We start from the raw sequence: 23,316 nt of genomic DNA on the forward strand, positions 1-23,316 counted from the left end.
AACCAAGAGATATCGAATCGAAATTTAAGGGAGATTAAGGTTTGCAAACACTTGAAGAGTCTTGATTCTATCCATTACTTATGGTAACACAAAATTTAGCAAGATTCCTTGGGGACCCCGTGTTTCCTTTACGTGGCGTTTGAGTAATGCTAATATTTGTCATTGTTATATCAGACACCAAGATTTTCTAGGCTCAAGTAGGGCTTGACTTGATCCCACACTGCCTTGCTGTTTCCTACAACTTGTGCTCTGATTTCCCTCTGCCTGATCCCCTGGATTCCTGACTCTGCCGGTTCTTAGACACTGTTCTCAGATTGACCGCTGGCTTTCTGAACCAGCTTGTTGCTGGAAGCTGCTCAATCATTAGTTCTGTCTCCAGTCTGCATCTGAACCCCAGCATGGCCCCAGACCTGGCTGTGCATCTCCTGGTGTGATAAGCAAGAGACCCCCATATTAATTGGCTCTAGCAGCTTGAACATGCTACCCAAATGGCTCAGAAAGGGAAATCTGCTCTATAGGGTAATTTCTTAATGATCTATCATCTGTAAGTGTTACTGGAATTCCTTCAAAGCATTTGTACAAAGGAAATAGAGCCCAAAATACCTGAGCAGATGACACTGGCATCTTCCTGGTGATTACAATTATGGGTACCCCACCCTCTATGAGAGCACTGCACCAAAGAGGATTCATTCCCATTGCACCGCACATCATCCAGGAGAATATTTCCAGAGCCCTGGCCGTAGCGGGCTCTTCCTGGGGCTGAAATGGCCGGGCCACATCCAAGCTGGCTGCACACCACCTGAGCATTGTTCATATCCCACGAGTCATCACAGACCGTTCCCCACTGTCCCTGGTTATAAATTTCAACACGGCCTTCACATTTATTGCTTCCATTCTCTAGTCTCAGTGAGATTTCTGTGCAAGACAGGAGACAATTATTTATTATTGCAAACTGGCTAGTGACACACTGTAGGACACTACACTGATAGTGTAGTGTCCTACATGTAGCGTAGGACACTACACTGATGTAGTGTCCGACACTACACTGATGTAGTGTCGGACACTACATCAGTGTAGGACAAGGCTTTCCAGCTAGTAGCCTGAAGTCTGCCTGCAGGAAGATTAACAAGGGGTTAATCGCATCTTCTGGGCTCCCATCCACCACCCCAAGCCTTGCTGCTCTCTCTACAACTCTGCAACAGCAGCCAGGGGCTCTGGGGTTACCTTCCTACTTCCATTTCCTGCATCTGTCCTGGGGGGTGATGTAGCATGCAGGAGCCATCACTGCAGTGCACAGGTGCAGGGGGGAAGTCTAAGGCTGGTGAGTTTGAGGAGAGCTGCCTGTAAATGTGCACAGTGGAGTGCCTGCCCTGGCACTGTGGAGCAGTGTGGCAGGCCTCCAGCATGTACCCTGCAATTGGGGCAGGTGTGTAGGGGTGAGGCCTTTCCTTGTCCAATTGTGGCCTGCACGGCATGTGATCCCCAGCCACTGAGCAGTTGGATAGCGCTGGTACAGCAAATCCACAACCCGTATTTGACTCGGGACGTTTGTACCTGCTAAGTGGTATAAACCAAGAGATATCGAATCGAAATTTAAGGGAGATTAAGGTTTGCAAACACTTGAAGAGTCTTGATTCTATCCATTACTTATGGTAACACAAAATTTAGCAAGATTCCTTGGGGACCCCGTGTTTCCTTTACGTGGCGTTTGAGTAATGCTAATATTTGTCATTGTTATATCAGACACCAAGATTTTCTAGGCTCAAGTAGGGCTTGACTTGATCCCACACTGCCTTGCTGTTTCCTACAACTTGTGCTCTGATTTCCCTCTGCCTGATCCCCTGGATTCCTGACTCTGCCGGTTCTTAGACACTGTTCTCAGATTGACCGCTGGCTTTCTGAACCAGCTTGTTGCTGGAAGCTGCTCAATCATTAGTTCTGTCTCCAGTCTGCATCTGAACCCCAGCATGGCCCCAGACCTGGCTGTGCATCTCCTGGTGTGATAAGCAAGAGACCCCCATATTAATTGGCTCTAGCAGCTTGAACATGCTACCCAAATGGCTCAGAAAGGGAAATCTGCTCTATAGGGTAATTTCTTAATGATCTATCATCTGTAAGTGTTACTGGAATTCCTTCAAAGCATTTGTACAAAGGAAATAGAGCCCAAAATACCTGAGCAGATGACACTGGCATCTTCCTGGTGATTACAATTATGGGTACCCCACCCTCTATGAGAGCACTGCACCAAAGAGGATTCATTCCCATTGCACCGCACATCATCCAGGAGAATATTTCCAGAGCCCTGGCCGTAGCGGGCTCTTCCTGGGGCTGAAATGGCCGGGCCACATCCAAGCTGGCTGCACACCACCTGAGCATTGTTCATATCCCACGAGTCATCACAGACCGTTCCCCACTGTCCCTGGTTATAAATTTCAACACGGCCTTCACATTTATTGCTTCCATTCTCTAGTCTCAGTGAGATTTCTGTGCAAGACAGGAGACAATTATTTATTATTGCAAACTGGCTAGTGACACACTGTAGGACACTACACTGATAGTGTAGTGTCCTACATGTAGCGTAGGACACTACACTGATGTAGTGTCCGACACTACACTGATGTAGTGTCGGACACTACATCAGTGTAGGACAAGGCTTTCCAGCTAGTAGCCTGAAGTCTGCCTGCAGGAAGATTAACAAGGGGTTAATCGCATCTTCTGGGCTCCCATCCACCACCCCAAGCCTTGCTGCTCTCTCTACAACTCTGCAACAGCAGCCAGGGGCTCTGGGGTTACCTTCCTACTTCCATTTCCTGCATCTGTCCTGGGGGGTGATGTAGCATGCAGGAGCCATCACTGCAGTGCACAGGTGCAGGGGGGAAGTCTAAGGCTGGTGAGTTTGAGGAGAGCTGCCTGTAAATGTGCACAGTGGAGTGCCTGCCCTGGCACTGTGGAGCAGTGTGGCAGGCCTCCAGCATGTACCCTGCAATTGGGGCAGGTGTGTAGGGGTGAGGCCTTTCCTTGTCCAATTGTGGCCTGCACGGCATGTGATCCCCAGCCACTGAGCAGTTGGATAGCCCTGGTACAGCAAATCCACAACTCGTATTTGACTCGGGACGTTTGTACCTGCTAAGTGGTATAAACCAAGAGATATCGAATCGAAATTTAAGGGAGATTAAGGTTTGCAAACACTTGAAGAGTCTTGATTCTATCCATTACTTATGGTAACACAAAATTTAGCAAGATTCCTTGGGGACCCCGTGTTTCCTTTACGTGGCGTTTGAGTAATGCTAATATTTGTCATTGTTATATAAGACACCAAGATTTTCTAGGCTCAAGTAGGGTTTGACTTGATCCCACACTGCCTTGCTGTTTCCTACAACTTGTGCTCTGACTTCCCTCTGCCTGATCCCCTGGATTCCTGACTCTGCCGGTTCTTAGACACTGTTCTCAGATTGACCGCTGGCTTTCTGAACCAGCTTGTTGCTGGAAGCTGCTCAATCATTAGTTCTGTCTCCAGTCTGCATCTGAACCCCAGCATGGCCCCAGACCTGGCTGTGCATCTCCTGGTGTGATAAGCAAGAGACCCCCATATTAATTGGCTCTAGCAGCTTGAACATGCTACCCAAATGGCTCAGAAAGGGAAATCTGCTCTATAGGGTAATTTCTTAATGATCTATCATCTGTAAGTGTTACTGGAATTCCTTCAAAGCATTTGTACAAAGGAAATAGAGCCCAAAATACCTGAGCAGATGACACTGGCATCTTCCTGGTGATTACAATTATGGGTACCCCACCCTCTATGAGAGCACTGCACCAAAGAGGATTCATTCCCATTGCACCGCACATCATCCAGGAGAATATTTCCAGAGCCCTGGCCGTAGCGGGCTCTTCCTGGGGCTGAAATGGCCGGGCCACATCCAAGCTGGCTGCACACCACCTGAGCATTGTTCATATCCCACGAGTCATCACAGACCGTTCCCCACTGTCCCTGGTTATAAATTTCAACACGGCCTTCACATTTATTGCTTCCATTCTCTAGTCTCAGTGAGATTTCTGTGCAAGACAGGAGACAATTATTTATTATTGCAAACTGGCTAGTGACACACTGTAGGACACTACACTGATAGTGTAGTGTCCTACACATGTAGGACTGTGTAGTGTCCTACATGTAGCGTAGGACACTACACTGATGTAGTGTCCGACACTACATCAGTGTAGGACAAGGCTTTCCAGCTAGTAGCCTCAAGTCTGCCTGCAGGAAGATTAACAAGGGGTTAATTGTATCTTCTGGGCTCCCATCCACCACCCCAAGCCTTGCTGCTCTCTCTACAACTCTGCAACAGCAGCCAGGGGCTCTGGGGTTACCTTCCTACTTCCATTTCCTGCATCTGTCCCGGGGGGTGATGTAGCATGCAGGAGCCATCACTGCAGTGCACAGGTGCAGGGGGGAAGTCCAAGGCTGGTGAGTTTGAGGAGAGCTGCCTGTAAATGTGCACAGTGGAGTGCCTGCCCTGGCACTGTGGAGCAGTGTGGCAGGCCTCCAGCATGTACCCTGCAATTGGGGCAGGTGTGTAGGGGTGAGGCCTTTCCTTGTCCAATTGTGGCCTGCACGGCATGTGATCCCCAGCCACTGAGCAGTTGGATAGCGCTGGTACAGCAAATCCACAACCCGTATTTGACTCGGGACGTTTGTACCTGCTAAGTGGTATAAACCAAGAGATATCGAATCGAAATTTAAGGGAGATTAAGGTTTGCAAACACTTGAAGAGTCTTGATTCTATCCATTACTTATGGTAACACAAAATTTAGCAAGATTCCTTGGGGACCCCGTGTTTCCTTTACGTGGCGTTTGAGTAATGCTAATATTTGTCATTGTTATATCAGACACCAAGATTTTCTAGGCTCAAGTAGGGCTTGACTTGATCCCACACTGCCTTGCTGTTTCCTACAACTTGTGCTCTGATTTCCCTCTGCCTGATCCCCTGGATTCCTGACTCTGCCGGTTCTTAGACACTGTTCTCAGATTGACCGCTGGCTTTCTGAACCAGCTTGTTGCTGGAAGCTGCTCAATCATTAGTTCTGTCTCCAGTCTGCATCTGAACCCCAGCATGGCCCCAGACCTGGCTGTGCATCTCCTGGTGTGATAAGCAAGAGACCCCCATATTAATTGGCTCTAGCAGCTTGAACATGCTACCCAAATGGCTCAGAAAGGGAAATCTGCTCTATAGGGTAATTTCTTAATGATCTATCATCTGTAAGTGTTACTGGAATTCCTTCAAAGCATTTGTACAAAGGAAATAGAGCCCAAAATACCTGAGCAGATGACACTGGCATCTTCCTGGTGATTACAATTATGGGTACCCCACCCTCTATGAGAGCACTGCACCAAAGAGGATTCATTCCCATTGCACCGCACATCATCCAGGAGAATATTTCCAGAGCCCTGGCCGTAGCGGGCTCTTCCTGGGGCTGAAATGGCCGGGCCACATCCAAGCTGGCTGCACACCACCTGAGCATTGTTCATATCCCACGAGTCATCACAGACCGTTCCCCACTGTCCCTGGTTATAAATTTCAACACGGCCTTCACATTTATTGCTTCCATTCTCTAGTCTCAGTGAGATTTCTGTGCAAGACAGGAGACAATTATTTATTATTGCAAACTGGCTAGTGACACACTGTAGGACACTACACTGATAGTGTAGTGTCCTACATGTAGCGTAGGACACTACACTGATGTAGTGTCCGACACTACACTGATGTAGTGTCGGACACTACATCAGTGTAGGACAAGGCTTTCCAGCTAGTAGCCTGAAGTCTGCCTGCAGGAAGATTAACAAGGGGTTAATCGCATCTTCTGGGCTCCCATCCACCACCCCAAGCCTTGCTGCTCTCTCTACAACTCTGCAACAGCAGCCAGGGGCTCTGGGGTTACCTTCCTACTTCCATTTCCTGCATCTGTCCTGGGGGGTGATGTAGCATGCAGGAGCCATCACTGCAGTGCACAGGTGCAGGGGGGAAGTCTAAGGCTGGTGAGTTTGAGGAGAGCTGCCTGTAAATGTGCACAGTGGAGTGCCTGCCCTGGCACTGTGGAGCAGTGTGGCAGGCCTCCAGCATGTACCCTGCAATTGGGGCAGGTGTGTAGGGGTGAGGCCTTTCCTTGTCCAATTGTGGCCTGCACGGCATGTGATCCCCAGCCACTGAGCAGTTGGATAGCGCTGGTACAGCAAATCCACAACCCGTATTTGACTCGGGACGTTTGTACCTGCTAAGTGGTATAAACCAAGAGATATCGAATCGAAATTTAAGGGAGATTAAGGTTTGCAAACACTTGAAGAGTCTTGATTCTATCCATTACTTATGGTAACACAAAATTTAGCAAGATTCCTTGGGGACCCCGTGTTTCCTTTACGTGGCGTTTGAGTAATGCTAATATTTGTCATTGTTATATCAGACACCAAGATTTTCTAGGCTCAAGTAGGGCTTGACTTGATCCCACACTGCCTTGCTGTTTCCTACAACTTGTGCTCTGATTTCCCTCTGCCTGATCCCCTGGATTCCTGACTCTGCCGGTTCTTAGACACTGTTCTCAGATTGACCGCTGGCTTTCTGAACCAGCTTGTTGCTGGAAGCTGCTCAATCATTAGTTCTGTCTCCAGTCTGCATCTGAACCCCAGCATGGCCCCAGACCTGGCTGTGCATCTCCTGGTGTGATAAGCAAGAGACCCCCATATTAATTGGCTCTAGCAGCTTGAACATGCTACCCAAATGGCTCAGAAAGGGAAATCTGCTCTATAGGGTAATTTCTTAATGATCTATCATCTGTAAGTGTTACTGGAATTCCTTCAAAGCATTTGTACAAAGGAAATAGAGCCCAAAATACCTGAGCAGATGACACTGGCATCTTCCTGGTGATTACAATTATGGGTACCCCACCCTCTATGAGAGCACTGCACCAAAGAGGATTCATTCCCATTGCACCGCACATCATCCAGGAGAATATTTCCAGAGCCCTGGCCGTAGCGGGCTCTTCCTGGGGCTGAAATGGCCGGGCCACATCCAAGCTGGCTGCACACCACCTGAGCATTGTTCATATCCCACGAGTCATCACAGACCGTTCCCCACTGTCCCTGGTTATAAATTTCAACACGGCCTTCACATTTATTGCTTCCATTCTCTAGTCTCAGTGAGATTTCTGTGCAAGACAGGAGACAATTATTTATTATTGCAAACTGGCTAGTGACACACTGTAGGACACTACACTGATAGTGTAGTGTCCTACATGTAGCGTAGGACACTACACTGATGTAGTGTCCGACACTACACTGATGTAGTGTCGGACACTACATCAGTGTAGGACAAGGCTTTCCAGCTAGTAGCCTGAAGTCTGCCTGCAGGAAGATTAACAAGGGGTTAATCGCATCTTCTGGGCTCCCATCCACCACCCCAAGCCTTGCTGCTCTCTCTACAACTCTGCAACAGCAGCCAGGGGCTCTGGGGTTACCTTCCTACTTCCATTTCCTGCATCTGTCCTGGGGGGTGATGTAGCATGCAGGAGCCATCACTGCAGTGCACAGGTGCAGGGGGGAAGTCTAAGGCTGGTGAGTTTGAGGAGAGCTGCCTGTAAATGTGCACAGTGGAGTGCCTGCCCTGGCACTGTGGAGCAGTGTGGCAGGCCTCCAGCATGTACCCTGCAATTGGGGCAGGTGTGTAGGGGTGAGGCCTTTCCTTGTCCAATTGTGGCCTGCACGGCATGTGATCCCCAGCCACTGAGCAGTTGGATAGCCCTGGTACAGCAAATCCACAACTCGTATTTGACTCGGGACGTTTGTACCTGCTAAGTGGTATAAACCAAGAGATATCGAATCGAAATTTAAGGGAGATTAAGGTTTGCAAACACTTGAAGAGTCTTGATTCTATCCATTACTTATGGTAACACAAAATTTAGCAAGATTCCTTGGGGACCCCGTGTTTCCTTTACGTGGCGTTTGAGTAATGCTAATATTTGTCATTGTTATATAAGACACCAAGATTTTCTAGGCTCAAGTAGGGTTTGACTTGATCCCACACTGCCTTGCTGTTTCCTACAACTTGTGCTCTGACTTCCCTCTGCCTGATCCCCTGGATTCCTGACTCTGCCGGTTCTTAGACACTGTTCTCAGATTGACCGCTGGCTTTCTGAACCAGCTTGTTGCTGGAAGCTGCTCAATCATTAGTTCTGTCTCCAGTCTGCATCTGAACCCCAGGATGGCCCCAGACCTGGCTGTGCGTCACCTGGTGTGATAAGCAAGAGACCCCCATATTAATTGGCTCTAGCAGCTTGAACATGCTACCCAAATGGCTCAGAAAGGGAAATCTGCTCTATAGGGTAATTTCTTAATGATCTATCATCTGTAAGTGTTACTGGAATTCCTTCAAAGCATTTGTACAAAGGAAATAGAGCCCAAAATACCTGAGCAGATGACACTGGCATCTTCCTGGTGATTACAATTATGGGTACCCCACCCTCTATGAGAGCACTGCACCAAAGAGGATTCATTCCCATTGCACCGCACATCATCCAGGAGAATATTTCCAGAGCCCTGGCCGTAGCGGGCTCTTCCTGGGGCTGAAATGGCCGGGCCACATCCAAGCTGGCTGCACACCACCTGAGCATTGTTCATATCCCACGAGTCATCACAGACCGTTCCCCACTGTCCCTGGTTATAAATTTCAACACGGCCTTCACATTTATTGCTTCCATTCTCTAGTCTCAGTGAGATTTCTGTGCAAGACAAGAGACAATTATTTATTATTGCAAACTGGCTAGTGACACACTGTAGGACACTACACTGATAGTGTAGTGTCCTACACATGTAGGACTGTGTAGTGTCCTACATGTAGCGTAGGACACTACACTGATGTAGTGTCGGACACTACATCAGTGTAGGACAAGGCTTTCCAGCTAGTAGCCTGAAGTCTGCCTGCAGGAAGATTAACAAGGGGTTAATTGCATCTTCTGGGCTCCCATCCACCACCCCAAGCCTTGCTGCTCTCTCTACAACTCTGCAACAGCAGCCAGGGGCTCTGGGGTTACCTTCCTACTTCCATTTCCTGCATCTGTCCCGGGGGGTGATGTAGCATGCAGGAGCCATCACTGCAGTGCACAGGTGCAGGGGGGAAGTCCAAGGCTGGTGAGTTTGAGGAGAGCTGCCTGTAAATGTGCACAGTGGAGTGCCTGCCCTGGCACTGTGGAGCAGTGTGGCAGGCCTCCAGCACGTACCCTGCAATTGGGGGAGGTGTGTAGGGGTGAGGCCTTTTCTTATCCTATTGTGGCCTGCACAGTATGTGATCCCCAGCCACTGAGCAGTTGGATAGTCCTGGTACAGCAAATCCACAACCCGTATTTGACTCAGGACGTTTGTACCTGCTAAGTGGTATAAACCAAGAGATATCGAATCAAAATTTAAGGGAGATTAAGGTTTGCAAACACTTGAAGAGTCTTGATTCTATCCATTACTTATGGTAACACAAAATTTAGCAAGATTCCTTGGGGACCCCGTGTTTCCTTTACGTGGCGTTTGAGTAATGCTAATATTTGTCATTGTTATATAAGACACCAAGATTTTCTAGGCTCAAGTAGGGCTTGACTTGATCCCACACTGCCTTGCTGTTTCCTACAACTTGTGCTCTGATTTCCCTCTGCCTGATCCCCTGGATTCCTGACTCTGCCGGTTCTTAGACACTGTTCTCAGATTGACCGCTGGCTTTCTGAACCAGCTTGTTGCTGGAAGCTGCTCAATCATTAGTTCTGTCTCCAGTCTGCATCTGAACCCCAGCATGGCCCCAGACCTGGCTGTGCATCACCTGGTGTGATAAGCAAGAGACCCCCATATTAATTGGCTCTAGCAGCTTGAACATGCTACCCAAATGGCTCAGAAAGGGAAATCTGCTCTATAGGGTAATTTCTTAATGATCTATCATCTGTAAGTGATACTGGAATTCCTTCAAAGCATTTGTACAAAGGAAATAGAGCCCAAAATACCTGAGCAGATGACACTGGCATCTTCCTGGTGATTACAATTATGGGTACCCCACCCTCTATGAGAGCACTGCACCAAAGAGGATTCATTCCCATTGCACCGCACATCATCCAGGAGAATATTTCCAGAGCCCTGGCCGTAGCGGGCCTTTCCTGGGGCTGATATTGCCTTGCCACATCCAAGTTGGCTGCAAACAACCTGAGCCTCACTCATGTCCCAGTAATCATCGCAGACTGTGCCCCACTGCCCTTCATAATATATTTCAATGCGGCCTTCACACCTATTGCTTCCGTTCTCCAGCCTCAGTGATATTTCTATGTATAAAAAAGACTATATTTAGTCTTTTTGTGTTTTTATGTGTTCATATTAGCTAGTAAGAGCTGTTTAAGAAAGTAGCTACTATTCATTTTATTATAGAACCCATGAATATAAAGATTTTGGATCTCAATTATTTCATATGTAGTGTATGTATGTAGTATAGAACACTTATGCAGTAGGTGCATGAGCAACGTGAGAAATTTTCTGCAGTAGTATGCCCTGTATGTAGCAAAGGTACAATCTATAGCAGGCATATACCTGATCTAGCTCAGGATATGTTGTTCTTAACAATTTACCAAAGTAAAACTGAAGTCCATGTAAGAATGACATGTGAGCACATTTGCACTGTTTGGGTTCTATGCATACTTTTAAAGCAGTACAAAACTTTTCAAGGTGCTTGAGAAGCTAATGATGCCTTAAGTGGCTTTCAAGAGTGATACTGAAATTTTCTTGTTCCCACAAAGAGGCCTTGGTTCTCAACTTATGACTAATTTTGGAATGTTTAAATATTCAGATTTTCAAGAAAATGCAGTTTCCATATTTGAAATTCAAGCCTTTTTAAGGGTTCTGTCAAGGGGAACACCCAAGGATTGAGGCCTGGAAGTTATGAGACCAGGGGTGGGCAAAATATGGCAGGCATGCTGGATCTGGCCCACCAACTGATTGAATCCAGCCTGTGGGGGACACCTGCCACTTGACTCAGTGTGGTCCATGGCTGCCTCCATGCAATTCTGCATGCGGTTGAGGCCCACCTGGGATAGCCTGTGCCACACTCCAGCCTGCTTCTGCCAGCCTGGCCCTGATCAGCAGCACACAGCTCTCAGCGGGGTACTCCCAGTGCATCTGCAGCCGCCTGGGTGCTGCTCTGCTCTCCTTAATTCCAGTGGTGGCTCCCCCTCCCACTCCTCCTGTGCCAGTCCTGGCCAGGAGAAAGGTGGGTGGTTCCAGCCCCAGCACGCAGGGCACTGGCTCCCACTCCCAGCTGCCTTCCATCCACTCTATCTGCCCAGTGCAGGCAGCTGGGAGCTGGAGCCACAACCTCATGCACTGGGGCAGGAACCATCCATCTGAAACTTCCTTCCAGCCAGGAGCAATGCAGCAGAAGGAGGAGGAGAAGCCAGTGCAGGAGTGGGGAACAAAGCAGCACCCAGGTGGCTGCAGCCACACTGGGAGCAGCTGTATGCACTGGCTGGGGGAGGGCCAGTGGGCATAGGCTGGAATATGGCTGCACTGCCCCAGCCAGTACATACTGGTGGGAGCGTCTGGGCCATGGCCTCATCTGGAGCACTGCAGTGGCAGCCGTGGACCACTCTGCCAGGGTGAGTTCTGCTGGACATGCCCAATGCCCCTCCTCCTTCCCCTCATTTCCGGTCAGCTCCCAGGACCTAGCACTCAGGTAGCTCCCCACACACAAATGCGAGTACACACATGCACACCCTCCACCCTCTCACCCAACGCCCTCCCACAGGGCAGAGGCTGTTCCACAATCCTGCCCCATGATCCTGGCCTCACCCACCCATCTCACTCCTGAACACTGCTCCTCACTCGCCCGTGGCTCCACTCCACATAGGAAGTTTTAGTGAGTTGTTGAGTTTAGCAAGTTGTTGAGGTGGGGTAAGGGGTGGGTGGAAAGGGGATGACCTGGCCCGCAACAACTCAAACTCCTTATGTAGTCCCTGTGCCCAAATACTTGCCCACCCCTGTACTAGCCCCCTTTTAAAAAATTGGCAGGAGTTTGTAAACTTTTATTTCCCTTAAACCTATGCTGTATTTATTCTTGAGCTTGTGTATTTTTGAGATAAAATTACCTGGTGCCTCTCTTCCTTCCAGAGCTGTGAATGAAACGGAACAAAACAAGTTGAAAAAAATCAAACAAAGCCCTCATATGAGTAACATCACCTATTTTTTAAAGAAAAAAAATATACAATTCCAAACTCTGAATATCTGAATACAAATGTAGGTGTGAACTTTGCCACCCACCTTTCTATGTAACTGGGTTCAATATTCAATATCCCCTACCTGTTTGCAAAGGTGGATTCAAAACTAACACTTGTGACTAGTTCTATCTTCAATTACACTGAAAGAAGAAGAATTTTATAGAGAAAAACTCTGGTGAAAAAGGGATGTGCTAGGATTGTTTCTTTACAGAATCTTATTTTTATAGAGAAGTCAAACTGATAGTCCTGATAATTAAGGCAGATACCGTTTTCTAAAACCTCTGAATTCCATGGATTCTCCTGAAATTAGGTGTGCTGTATGACAGTGCTGGTTAATGTAGAGTTACGGATCTGGGGACATTTGAAATATGAATCCCCATGCAAAAAGAACATCAGCTTTTCTTTAATTTGATGCATTCTAGCAACTCGTTTTAGCCTCAACCTTTGGATTTAATTTTTGATTCCCAAAGGTGACACATCCTATTTAGAGCCCCAGCCCAGCTTGCGGCTGGTGGTGAGTCCACATGCACCTCAGGGTGGGCGGCAGGGAAAGGGCCAGGGTTGAATTGCCACAACAAAGGATCAGGCCCCACTCACCTTTCCTGATATCTGCCCCAAGGTGTACATGCCTAGCAAAAAGTCTTCATGTCCTGTGTTTTGGCACGCATATTGGGGGTCGCCAACTCCTGGATTACACTGTTCATACAGGCTGAGAAGCCAAAAAACTTTCTAGCTTGCCAGTGTTCACCGCCTCAAGAGATCGTATGGTACCTCTTGACCATGACCCACAGGAAGCCAGAGTAAAGAAAAGAAAAGGCATCTTGCAAAGGTGTACCTTTATCAAAGACATTTTCTATTTTATGGCCACATAAGTGGAGTAAAGCAAAACAAGCAGACAGTGCCCAATCTGTTTTTTGCAAAAGTATGTCACATGCTTTCCATGAGAGAACGGAAAGAATAAAGCCAAAAGGAGGGGGGAGTGTTAGTGTGAGGGAAATTGGGAGCATGATAAAGAAAGGATATTGAGAAATGGACTATGAAGCCAGTTAGTGGGTATGGGGTATGGGATTTGGAAAGTGGGTACAGACAAGGGGAGTGGGAGAGGAAGGAAGACAGGAGAAGAGGTGGCATAGGGATCATCCACTGGCACCTTTCTGCTGTGGGTATGCCAGGACCTGGGGATTAATGTCTCTCTTGGACTGTTGAGTTCCTCTCCTGCCACCAAGTTTCTCCTAAGACCTTAGGGTGAAATGCCCCTTTCTTTAGTCACATGGTGAAAATATGCCTTCAACTCCAGGAGGATTATTGCATAGCTACAGAAAACAGTTATGGGGGGAGACAGGCATAGGGTATTAGATAACACACCCAAATGATGCAGGGGGCATACTGCTTCCCACAATTTCTTTGTAATCATCTCTCAGCCATAACTCATGCTACTATTCCCATGAAGCACATGAGGTATAGGAACATGAGTAGAAGCACCTGAGCAGATGACACTGGCATCTTCCTGAGGACCACAGTTATGGGCGCCCCACCCATTGTGAGAGCACTGCCACAAAACAGATTCATTCCCACTGAACACATCATCCAGGAGGATATGTCCAGAGCCATAGCCATAGCTGGTATGTCCTGGGGCTGCAATGGCCTGACCACATCCAAGCTGACTGCATACAAACTGTGCATCATTCATGTCCCAGGAATCATCGCAGACCATGCCCCAGTGCCCTTCATAATAAATTTCAACGCAGCCTTCACACCTAGTGCTTCCATTCTTCAGCCTCAGTGATATGTCTATGTAAAAAAAGAGTATTTTCTGTCTGCATGTGTTTGTTTTTTTTATATTAGCTAGCAAGAGCTGCTTAAGAAAGTATTATGTCCTCTCCATTCACCAGCCTCAGAGATGCATCTGGGGAGAACACAGGATATAGCAATTGCATTGTTAATATATTCATGCTGTTTTCAATCTAAAGAGACTTCCAGAACGTAGGAAGAGCCTGCATGCTGCCTGGATGGAGCAGATTCCCCCCTGAATACCTAGGTTAATGCCAAACATATGAAGAACTTTTCTAGGATACATCCCATGAGGTAACAAAGGAACTCTCTTGGATTGATAACATTCAATAACATTCAATAAGAACAACTGCAAAGGAGTAAGTGTAGGAAGGAAAAATCACATGCACAAGTATAAAATGGGGAATAATTTCAATAGCTGTTGTATTCAGGACATTCTTGCTCTTTACTTCAGTGGTAGAGGACTACATTTTTAGCATAGTTCTGGTGGTGTGTGAAATGTGCTGTATTTGCTTCAGATTTGGATGTGGATTAGGCCCAGATCAGGGATGATGATTCGATTAGTTGATTCAGATCACTGTCCTGATTCGATTCAGCCGAATCCGAATCTGAATATTCAATTCTGATTCAGAGAATCAGCGATTTGGCCATAGACGCAGCTGTAAATATTTTTTCTACATACCTTGAGGTACCAGGCAAAGCTTGTGAATGCTGCAATGCTGGGGCAGATGGAGCACCCCACGGGACCATGGGGGGGGGGGGGACGGGACCCCCGCATGCTTGGCAGTGAACCAGGAAGTGGACTGGAAGTAGTTCTGGTCCACTTCTGGGTCTGCCGGAGAGCACACTGGGGGGCTCTTCTGCACCCCTGTTGCTCAGTGATCAGCCATGGGGAGACTCTGGGTACGCCCTCAGACCCAGGAGGCACCAGCCACGGATCTGAGGGTTGTGGGGGGGGGGGAGGGGGGCCCCAGTGCACCCTGCGGTGGACCCGGATGCGGACTGGAAGTGCTTCTGGTCCACTTCTGGGTTCACCACCAAGCATGTCTGGGGCTCCTCCGCACTCTTGTGCGATGCTCCATCTGCCCCACCATCACAGCATTGATGAGCTGCCTGGTACCTTGAGGTATGTAGAAAAAACATTTAAAGCTGTGTCTATGTCCGAATCACCAAATCTCTCTGAATCTATTTGGAGAGATTAAAGGGTTTCTTGATTCGATTCGGATTCAGAGATTCAGCTACCGAATCAGGCTGAATCTCCACCATATCAAATCAGAGACTGAAGCTTCATGCAGCCCTACTGAGTAGCATAAACCACCATAACAGGTAAGCATATATTAATTTTCCATGCAAGTGGAGACTGAGCTAAACTAAAGATTCATGGGATGGCATGGCTTCAGGAACAAGGGGACTGAGAACAGTGGTGCAAACCCAAACACTAGAAAAGTCTTGGAAATTGGCCCAGACAAGATGTTAGAAAAAGGGCATTGTAAAGTGCAAAAGGTAGCAAAAAGTATACTGTAAAATGTATGCCAAAGATAATTAAAAATCTGACTTACTTGCTGCTACAGGTGTTGTTCTTCCAGGATCTGTTAAAGTGGAAAACACAGAAACAATTCTCATCACAGTACATAGACTCTAAAATTACATTAAGAAACAGCAAAATTTGATATGGGAAATAATACAGCTACCAAGTAAAGATACTCAGCAGGGGTCATGTTATCACTAAACAATTGTGCCTTTATGTACTTATACCTTAGTGATAAACATGGTTTGTGTTTCAATCACTTTGAATTCAGTAATCTGGAACATATAGCTTCGAAGAATAGGTTTCACACTATACTCAAGGATGATACTCAAGGACATCATATTAATCCAGCATCTGACAAAAATTCAAGTTACAAATAAGTATTCTGCCTAACTTCTATGCTGACTTGGTTCCAGAACAAAATGTGACAACTGGATTTATCCACCTCCAGTTAGACATCTGTTAGGCCAACAAGACATACAAACATGGAGTCATGATAACTGAATGCCCCTTGAGGTGCAGAGCCAAATCTACATTATTTCATAATGCACTGGCAGCCCTATGTTAGGAAAATGAAGATCGCGTAGGCTCTTGGTTAAACAATTTATGTCTGAATGTTTGCATAGCCTGGATCGCAGACAAGTATTAATAGGCCATAAAGTAGGTCAGTTGCATTTCTCACACTGGGCAATAATATAATGCCTTTTTTCTTTATAAATACATGTTTAAAATTGTGCAGTTTTGCTACCGTTTTAGTTAAGTGTTGTGCTTGATGGAAGCAGGGGTTTAAGTTGTAGCCGTGTTGGTCTAAGGACATAGGCAGACAAGGTTCCTTGGGTGAATTTGATATCTTTTATTAGACCAACCCAAATAGTTGGAGAATCTTTATTAAGCAAGCTTTTGGGTTAAAAAACCCTTCATCAGGCTAAGGAAGTTTCAGCAGTTGGACACAAAGTTGAAGTGCACGCAAAGAAGATACTGGGTTCTGGTGTCGTGTCTTCTGCAAATGTGACCAGAAAAATGGGGGAATAACTTATTAGTGAGAACAAGAGAACAAACAATCAGTAAAAGAGGAAAAATCAAACAAAACAAAACACAAACAAAAAACCCGAGAAGACCCCCTCTTCTCTCTGAAAACTGAATTGTTGGTTAATAGGTTTACATTCCAGACTTTGTAGAAAAACAAGTTAAATATACATGTATTATCCCTTGACATTTGCTGCTGGGTGTCAGAATTACGTCCTTTAGCTAATAATAATTACTATTATAATTTTAGGTGAAGTTGGCATATTTTTGATGTTATCATCATTGGTTTAGGAAAGTTGTAAGTAAGCAGATGGCACAAAAGTTGTGATTTTAATATCTGTTTTTTGTGGAAAAAGGAAAACATCAGATCTTACTCCTGTACAAAAGCAAACTAATTTAAAGGAAAATATGAGATCCATGTAGAAAGGAAGAGTATGATACACCTCCCAGCAGGACAACTTTCCAGATATATAACATGCTGCAAAGAAACTATGTGATCTAGCCTTAACCTTCATGATATACAAGCCAAAATTATGGCTTATCTTCAAGTAAAATTCTAAGAGAAGTGGCCCATCTCAATTCAGTAATTCCCTTTAATAAATGCTGATCACATTTATTCACATTATTGAGGGGGCATGTACCATACTGCTAACACAACAAGGGCAAACAGTTTTCTACCCACCTTATAGGCTGTGTCTACACAAGCTGCTGACTATGCAGTTGCCCAAAACTGCTACATGCTAGCATCATGTGATAGAAACTGTGATGCAGCACTACTATACAGTATCCTGCTCAGTCAGCATCACAAAAAAGCCATTTGTTGGCGTTTCTGCCCTCAGGCACCTCCCCTCCCCCAGAACAAGGCATATGCATCTTCAATGTAAAGCCAACAGTATAACCTACCAAAGTAAAACTGAAATTCATGTAAAAATGACATGTGAGCACATTAGGCAGACAAGGTTCCTTGGGTGAATTTGATATCTTTTATTAGACCAACCCAAATGGTTGGAGAATAGTTATTAACCAAGCTTTCGGGTTCAAAAACCCTTCGTCAGGCTAAGGACGCCGCAGCAGTTGGTGTGTGCTCTTCCTGGATGGAATGAATGTGAGCACATTTGCATTGTTTGGGCTATACGAATACCTTTCAAGCAGTACAAAACGTTTTAATGCAGAGTATCCATACTTGAAACTCAAGCCTTTTTAAAGAGTGCTGTCAAGGGGAACAACCAAGAATTGAGGCCTGGAAGTTACTAGACAGGGGTGGGCAAAATACAGTATGTGGTCCAGATCAATCCCACCAAGTGACTGAATCTGTCCTGTGGGGGATGCCCGCCAATTGACTATTTCCAGCCCATTGCTTCCCCCATGGCACTCTGCACGGGGCTGAGCCCCATCTGGGGTAGCCTGTGTTATAGTCCAGCCTGCTCCTGCCAGCCTGGCCTGGTGAGCAGCACACAGCTGCAAGCAGAGCTACTCCTGGTGCAACTGAAGCCACCTGGGTGCTGCTCTGCTCCTCTTGCCTCCAGCAGTGGCTCCTCATCCTGCTCCTGTTGCACTGCTCCTGGCCAGGAGAAAGCAGGGTGGCTCGTGCCCCAGCACATGGGGCTCTGGCGTCCACTCCCAGCTGCCTTCCTTGCACTCCACCCGCCCTGCACAGGCAGCCAGGAGCTGGAGCACGAACCCCGTGCACTGGGTCAGGAGCTGTCTGGCTGAAGCTTCCTCCCAGCCAGGAGCAACACAGCAGCAGCAGCAGGAGGAGCCACCACAGCAGGCAAGGATAACAGAGCAGTATCCGGGTGGCTGCAGCCGCACCAGGAGCAGCTGCACCAGCAGATGTGCATTGGCTGAGGCAGAGCCAGTGGGGGTAGGCTGGAGTGTGGCTGAGCTGCCCAGGTGGGAGCATCTGGGCCTTGGCCTCATTCAGAGCACTGCAGGGGCAGCTGTGGACCGTGCTACCTGGGCAAACTCTGCTGCACATGCCCCCTGCCCCCTCCTCCTTCTCCTCATTCCCAGTCAGCCCCCACAACCTAGTACCAAGGCAGCACCCCACACCCACACAGATGCACCCGTGTCACACACACCCACCCACCCCATGATGCCCCACAGGGCAGGGGCTGTTCCACAATCCCACCCCATGATCCTGGTCTCGCCCACCCATCTCACTCTTGAACACTGCTCCTCATTCATCCCTGGCCCCATTCCACATTTTAGTGAGCTGTTGAGTTTAGCAAATTAATGAGGCAGGGGGAGGGGGATGACCTGGCTCACAACAACTCATCAAACTCAATACCCGTTTAAAATCTTACCTGGTAGTTCTGTTCTTTCAAGAGCTGTGAATCAAACAGAAAACAGTTGTCATATGAATAACTTTAGCTATAGTCTTAAAGTAAATGATCTTGTCCAGAATCCTAGGAATGTGACTAATGCATGCAAACTTTGTGAAAGTGTGGCTGCAAATGCAAGTGTGAATGCTGCTTTTCCCATTTTTTTATACCTTGGCTCAGAGCCTATAACCCAACATACATTATTTTTTTCCAAAGCATTTCTGTCTGATTCCATCTTCAATCATATAAAATGGAGAGTATTTTATCATGGGTAGATAAAGTGATTTTTCTCCTTGAAAAGCCTGTTTTGTTATTGGACTACTGTCTTACCAATATTTAAAGTGGGCTGGGTCCCTTTCTACCTAAAGATAAATATTTCTAAGCCTTCTAAAATCCATTCTACCTTAGTTTGTCTGCCTTGTGTGCTGCAGAGTAGAGTTATTATGCTGAATTTGAACAAGGGGTCCTGATATATAGACCACCATCAACAAACTCCCCTAGTTTTTAAGTTTGATGGGCTCTCCTACTTCTAGCATTAGCTTCTAGATGCACATCTCTGATCTACACTAAACTGGGCTCAGTGGCTTCCCATCTAAGTTGTGGCATCTACCACTGTTGCAAGGAAATAAAATTGGTATTCAAAAGGTATTGAAATATTTACTTGGCTTTAATACTCACCTAACAATGATGACCAAAGAATTACTCTCAAGACATGTACTGAATCACTAAATGGCTTTCCAGCTTCTTGCTCTAAGTCTGCTTAAGTCAAGCTGATATACAGAAGTACTTGAATCTGCTCTGCAGATATTAGGCATACAGGTAGTTTGAACCCCAGTTTTGATGGAAACATGACAGCAAAAGGAAAATAAAAAGGAAGGCAGCTTTCCACAACGTATCTTGATCACAGGGCATTTTAGATTGAGACAGCAGGGAGCCCCAGTCAGTTATCAGTGCTCCCAGCCTCTGGAGCACACAGGAATGTGGTCCGGAGGCTGGGAGCATTGGCCACCTGTTCAATTTAAGGTGCGACAGGAACCAGGCACAAAGGCATCAGACATATTTTGTGTAATAACTTTGTCACTTATTCCTGGTTTTATCATAAGATTAATTGTATGAATGTGTGGCCAGGGTACTACTTAATACGTGGTTAACCAGTTAATCACATCTTAAGCGTAACATGTGCCAGGGGCTTTAGAGAAATTATTAAAGAAAGACAATTAGGAGGAATAGAAGTATGTATCCTGGTTCTTAGCTCAGAAGAGAAAAAGGTAGAGATTGGTGAAGTTGCAGACTGAATAGATAGAAAAGGAGGACAGATGGCATAAGTGGAGGGTGGTAAACTCAGCTGGAGAGTCAACTTCTAGGGATGTGCCAGGGATCGGGGAGGTCTCTGACTAGGATAACAGAACCTTTTTCCTTGTTCTCATGTTTTCATCGGGAGTCCTGGGCCACATCAAGTGGTCATGTAAAGTGACTCCAATCTTTATATGCATCATGGGCATGTCTCCTTGCCTCCTTGGAGAACTTCCTAGTACAGTACTGCTATGGAGGATGGGGGATGTAGTGCACATGTGCAGTGCAGGCAAAGAATCACATGGCACATAGTAGCCTCAGTAAACAGCACAGGAAGTGCAGAGAGCCAAATTCCCATGAGCTCTTACCCATAATTTATACTGTAATAACAAAAAAACAGTTTGAAAAGAATAAAGCAGAATGTACCTGAGCAGATAATACCAGCAACTTCCCTGTGGACACCCCACCCCATATGAGACCACTGCCACAGCAAGGATTCATTTCCACTGTGCTTCACTTCATCCAGGAGAATATTTCCAGAACCCAGACCATAGTGAGCCTTTCCTGAGGCTGCAGTGGCCTGGCCACATCCAAGCTGACTGAACACAACCTGTGTATCACTCATGTCCCAGGAATCATCACAGACTGTTTCCTAGTGTCCTTTATAATAAATTTGAACCCAGCCTTCACAACTACTACTTCCATTCTCCAGCCTTAGTGAAATTGCTATGAAAAACAGAAGAAAATCTTATCCTTCACTGGCTTTTTTATTTTATAATTGGCTAACAAAATTTATCTTAAAAAGATTCAGTCATAATTATTAATCTATGTATGAATTAAAGATGTTTTTGATTCTGGACTAGTGCTTGTAGTTGGTTAAGCCCCCTAAGATGAATATTCATAAGTTTTCTGCATAATAGGGCTATCCTTTAGGTAAAGCCATAGTCAATAGCTGGACCTTACTTGCCTCAGGATATCCATGAAACTGAATTTTCAATTAAGTTTGCATACTTGAGCATGTGCACTGGCTTGGTTCACTTCATTCTTTATAACGGCACAACATTTTGGAAGATTAATAAAAAAAAGAGCTATTCTCCTGAAGTGGGCGAATGAGCAACATTCTCTTCATGTTTGTTGTCGTGATCACAAAGAAAGGCCCAGATATTTAGGACTCTAGTTATTTTGAAGTACTTTTAATTGAAAAACCCGTTCAAATGAGAGCTCAGCTTTCAATATAGAAACCACCATTGTTCGCATGGCCTGAAAGGATTATTCTGCACAGGCAGGGATAGTGTAGCCAAAATGCTTTCTAAGCTGCCAGCTTTCCCAAGTTCTAGGCGGCTCATGCAGTAGTGCAAAATCCTAGCCCACACTCTGATATTGTAATGTCACTGTGATCCTTGGCAGAAACCCATAGAGACAAAACAAAGAGGTTATTCTGTATATGTTTGCCTTTGGTAAAAGAGAATTTTCTCATTTGCAGCTACTTAATACAAGTATAGAAGAACAAACAGAAAGCACTCCACTGCCAGAAAGGAATACCTTCAACAGGTGCCCTGAGAGGAGATGATCAAGCCATACAGAGGAGGAGGTAATAGTGGCAGATTTCGGTTATGACAGAAGAGGAGTAAGGACAACGTTGTGAAGGCGTAGGACTACACGTGGGGTCTCAGGTCAGGAGAAGGGGTGGAGGCTGTTGGAGAGGAGAGGACTGAGGGTGTTGGGCTATAGGAGAGGTAGCATGGGTTGGTTTGCTAAGGTGAGTGGAGCAGGAGGTTCTCCTGTTGGAACACTGAACTGGAGGAGACTCTATCCTACTGGGGATATCTGAGCCACTCTTCCTGCCTACACCAGGATCTCAGCATATAAAACAGTCAAGCCAGAGTCCTGCACTGTTAATATGTAACCGGGGAAATGTTGCTACCATTCCCTGAATCAAATCCTCTAGCATACTCCCCTAGAAGCATATCAGAGGTGAGGATGCACATGGGGATTGGGCATAAAATCCAAATCATACTTGGCTCCAGTTTGCTAAGCCGACTGCACAAATGTTAGTGTATTACAAAAGTGAAAAGAAAATCTTACCATGTATGCTCAGGTTTTCATATTGGCTACTGAGATCTCTCTTAGAAAGTGTAAAAGAAAATTCATAATCCATGAGCAAAGTTAGGTTGCTGGGGGTGTATTTACATCTTCCCTGCCTGCTCCTCCAGGACCGTGCTGGCACTCACAGGTGAGCTGGGGCCAGGGGGCTGGTTAGTAGGGATCTGGGATGCCAGGGCTGATCCAGGTTGGTGGGTGGTGTGCCCAATCTGGGCTGGTGGGGGACTGGGGTGTCACCTGCTCCCCCCAGTCCTCTGCTAGCCCAAATCAGGTGGCACCAAGCTCTTCCTGGTGTGGGGCTGGGCTGGGCTGCACTCAGGGCAGGTGATGGTGGTACTCAAATGGGAGTTTGTAACCCCCCTCCCAGTGCTGCCACCACCTGCCCTGAGTGCAGCCCCGGCCCAACCCTCCCCACTGGGAACAGCCTGGCACCGTCCCCGCCCACAGCCCACAGCAGCAGCCTGCCCTCATCCCATGTGCAGATCTGGGGGCACACCCTCCCCATGCTCTGCGTGGGGGTGTGCAGAAATGGGAGCCACTACCCCTCTCTCCATGCTCCCCGGGTGAGCTGCTTGTGGTTCTGTCCCATGACCCACCCTGGCTGTGTAGCACTTACCCCTACCCCAGCCCCACTTCCTCCCTCACCACTAGGGCCTTGATCTGACCCCTACATACCCTTCCTTTACAACAGATTTACTAGCTGAACCCAGTTGCTCTCCACACTACCAGGTTGCGCTCCTGGCTGCCTGCATGCTGCACTGTAGCTGCGCGCATGCACAGGGCATTTATCGCTGACATTATCAGCCACATCAGCCAAAGAAAGCTAATGGCTTGGTGCAGTTTTGTAAAGCTGAATAGGTATTGTAAATAATAGGGCTGTGTGAAGTTTTGGTTGCTGATTTGATTCAGAGGTGATTTGGTGGCTGAATCTCTGAATTGGAATTGAATTGGGAATTGGGAGACTAATTAAAAGGT

General features: G+C 46.7%; 2 protein-coding genes across 2 annotated transcripts in view; both read right to left on the reverse strand.

Annotated features, from left to right (window-relative positions):
- Positions 1 to 10,097, reverse strand: part of LOC109282072 (deleted in malignant brain tumors 1 protein-like) — a 28,322-nt gene extending 18,225 nt beyond the window's left edge. The window contains exons 1-7 of the mRNA XM_059730056.1: positions 10,024 to 10,097; positions 8,452 to 8,763; positions 6,883 to 7,194; positions 5,314 to 5,625; positions 3,742 to 4,053; positions 2,173 to 2,484; positions 604 to 915 (exon numbers count right to left, since the gene is read on the reverse strand). Of these exons, the coding sequence (XP_059586039.1) occupies positions 604 to 915; positions 2,173 to 2,484; positions 3,742 to 4,053; positions 5,314 to 5,625; positions 6,883 to 7,194; positions 8,452 to 8,662 (1,771 nt within the window). The 5' untranslated portion in view covers positions 8,663 to 8,763; positions 10,024 to 10,097. The remainder of the gene's footprint in view (positions 1 to 603; positions 916 to 2,172; positions 2,485 to 3,741; positions 4,054 to 5,313; positions 5,626 to 6,882; positions 7,195 to 8,451; positions 8,764 to 10,023) is intronic.
- A 2,314-nt stretch (positions 10,098 to 12,411) lies between these two features.
- LOC102566234 (deleted in malignant brain tumors 1 protein) overlaps positions 12,412 to 23,316 on the reverse strand; it is a 63,041-nt gene continuing 52,136 nt past the window's right edge. The window contains exons 9-11 of the mRNA XM_059730341.1: positions 15,823 to 15,949; positions 15,627 to 15,705; positions 12,412 to 12,416 (exon numbers count right to left, since the gene is read on the reverse strand). Of these exons, the coding sequence (XP_059586324.1) occupies positions 12,412 to 12,416; positions 15,627 to 15,705; positions 15,823 to 15,949 (211 nt within the window). The remainder of the gene's footprint in view (positions 12,417 to 15,626; positions 15,706 to 15,822; positions 15,950 to 23,316) is intronic.

This window comes from Alligator mississippiensis, chromosome 6 (genome assembly GCF_030867095.1).
Source record: "Alligator mississippiensis isolate rAllMis1 chromosome 6, rAllMis1, whole genome shotgun sequence".
In the NCBI taxonomy this organism is placed as follows: domain Eukaryota; kingdom Metazoa; phylum Chordata; order Crocodylia; family Alligatoridae; genus Alligator; species Alligator mississippiensis.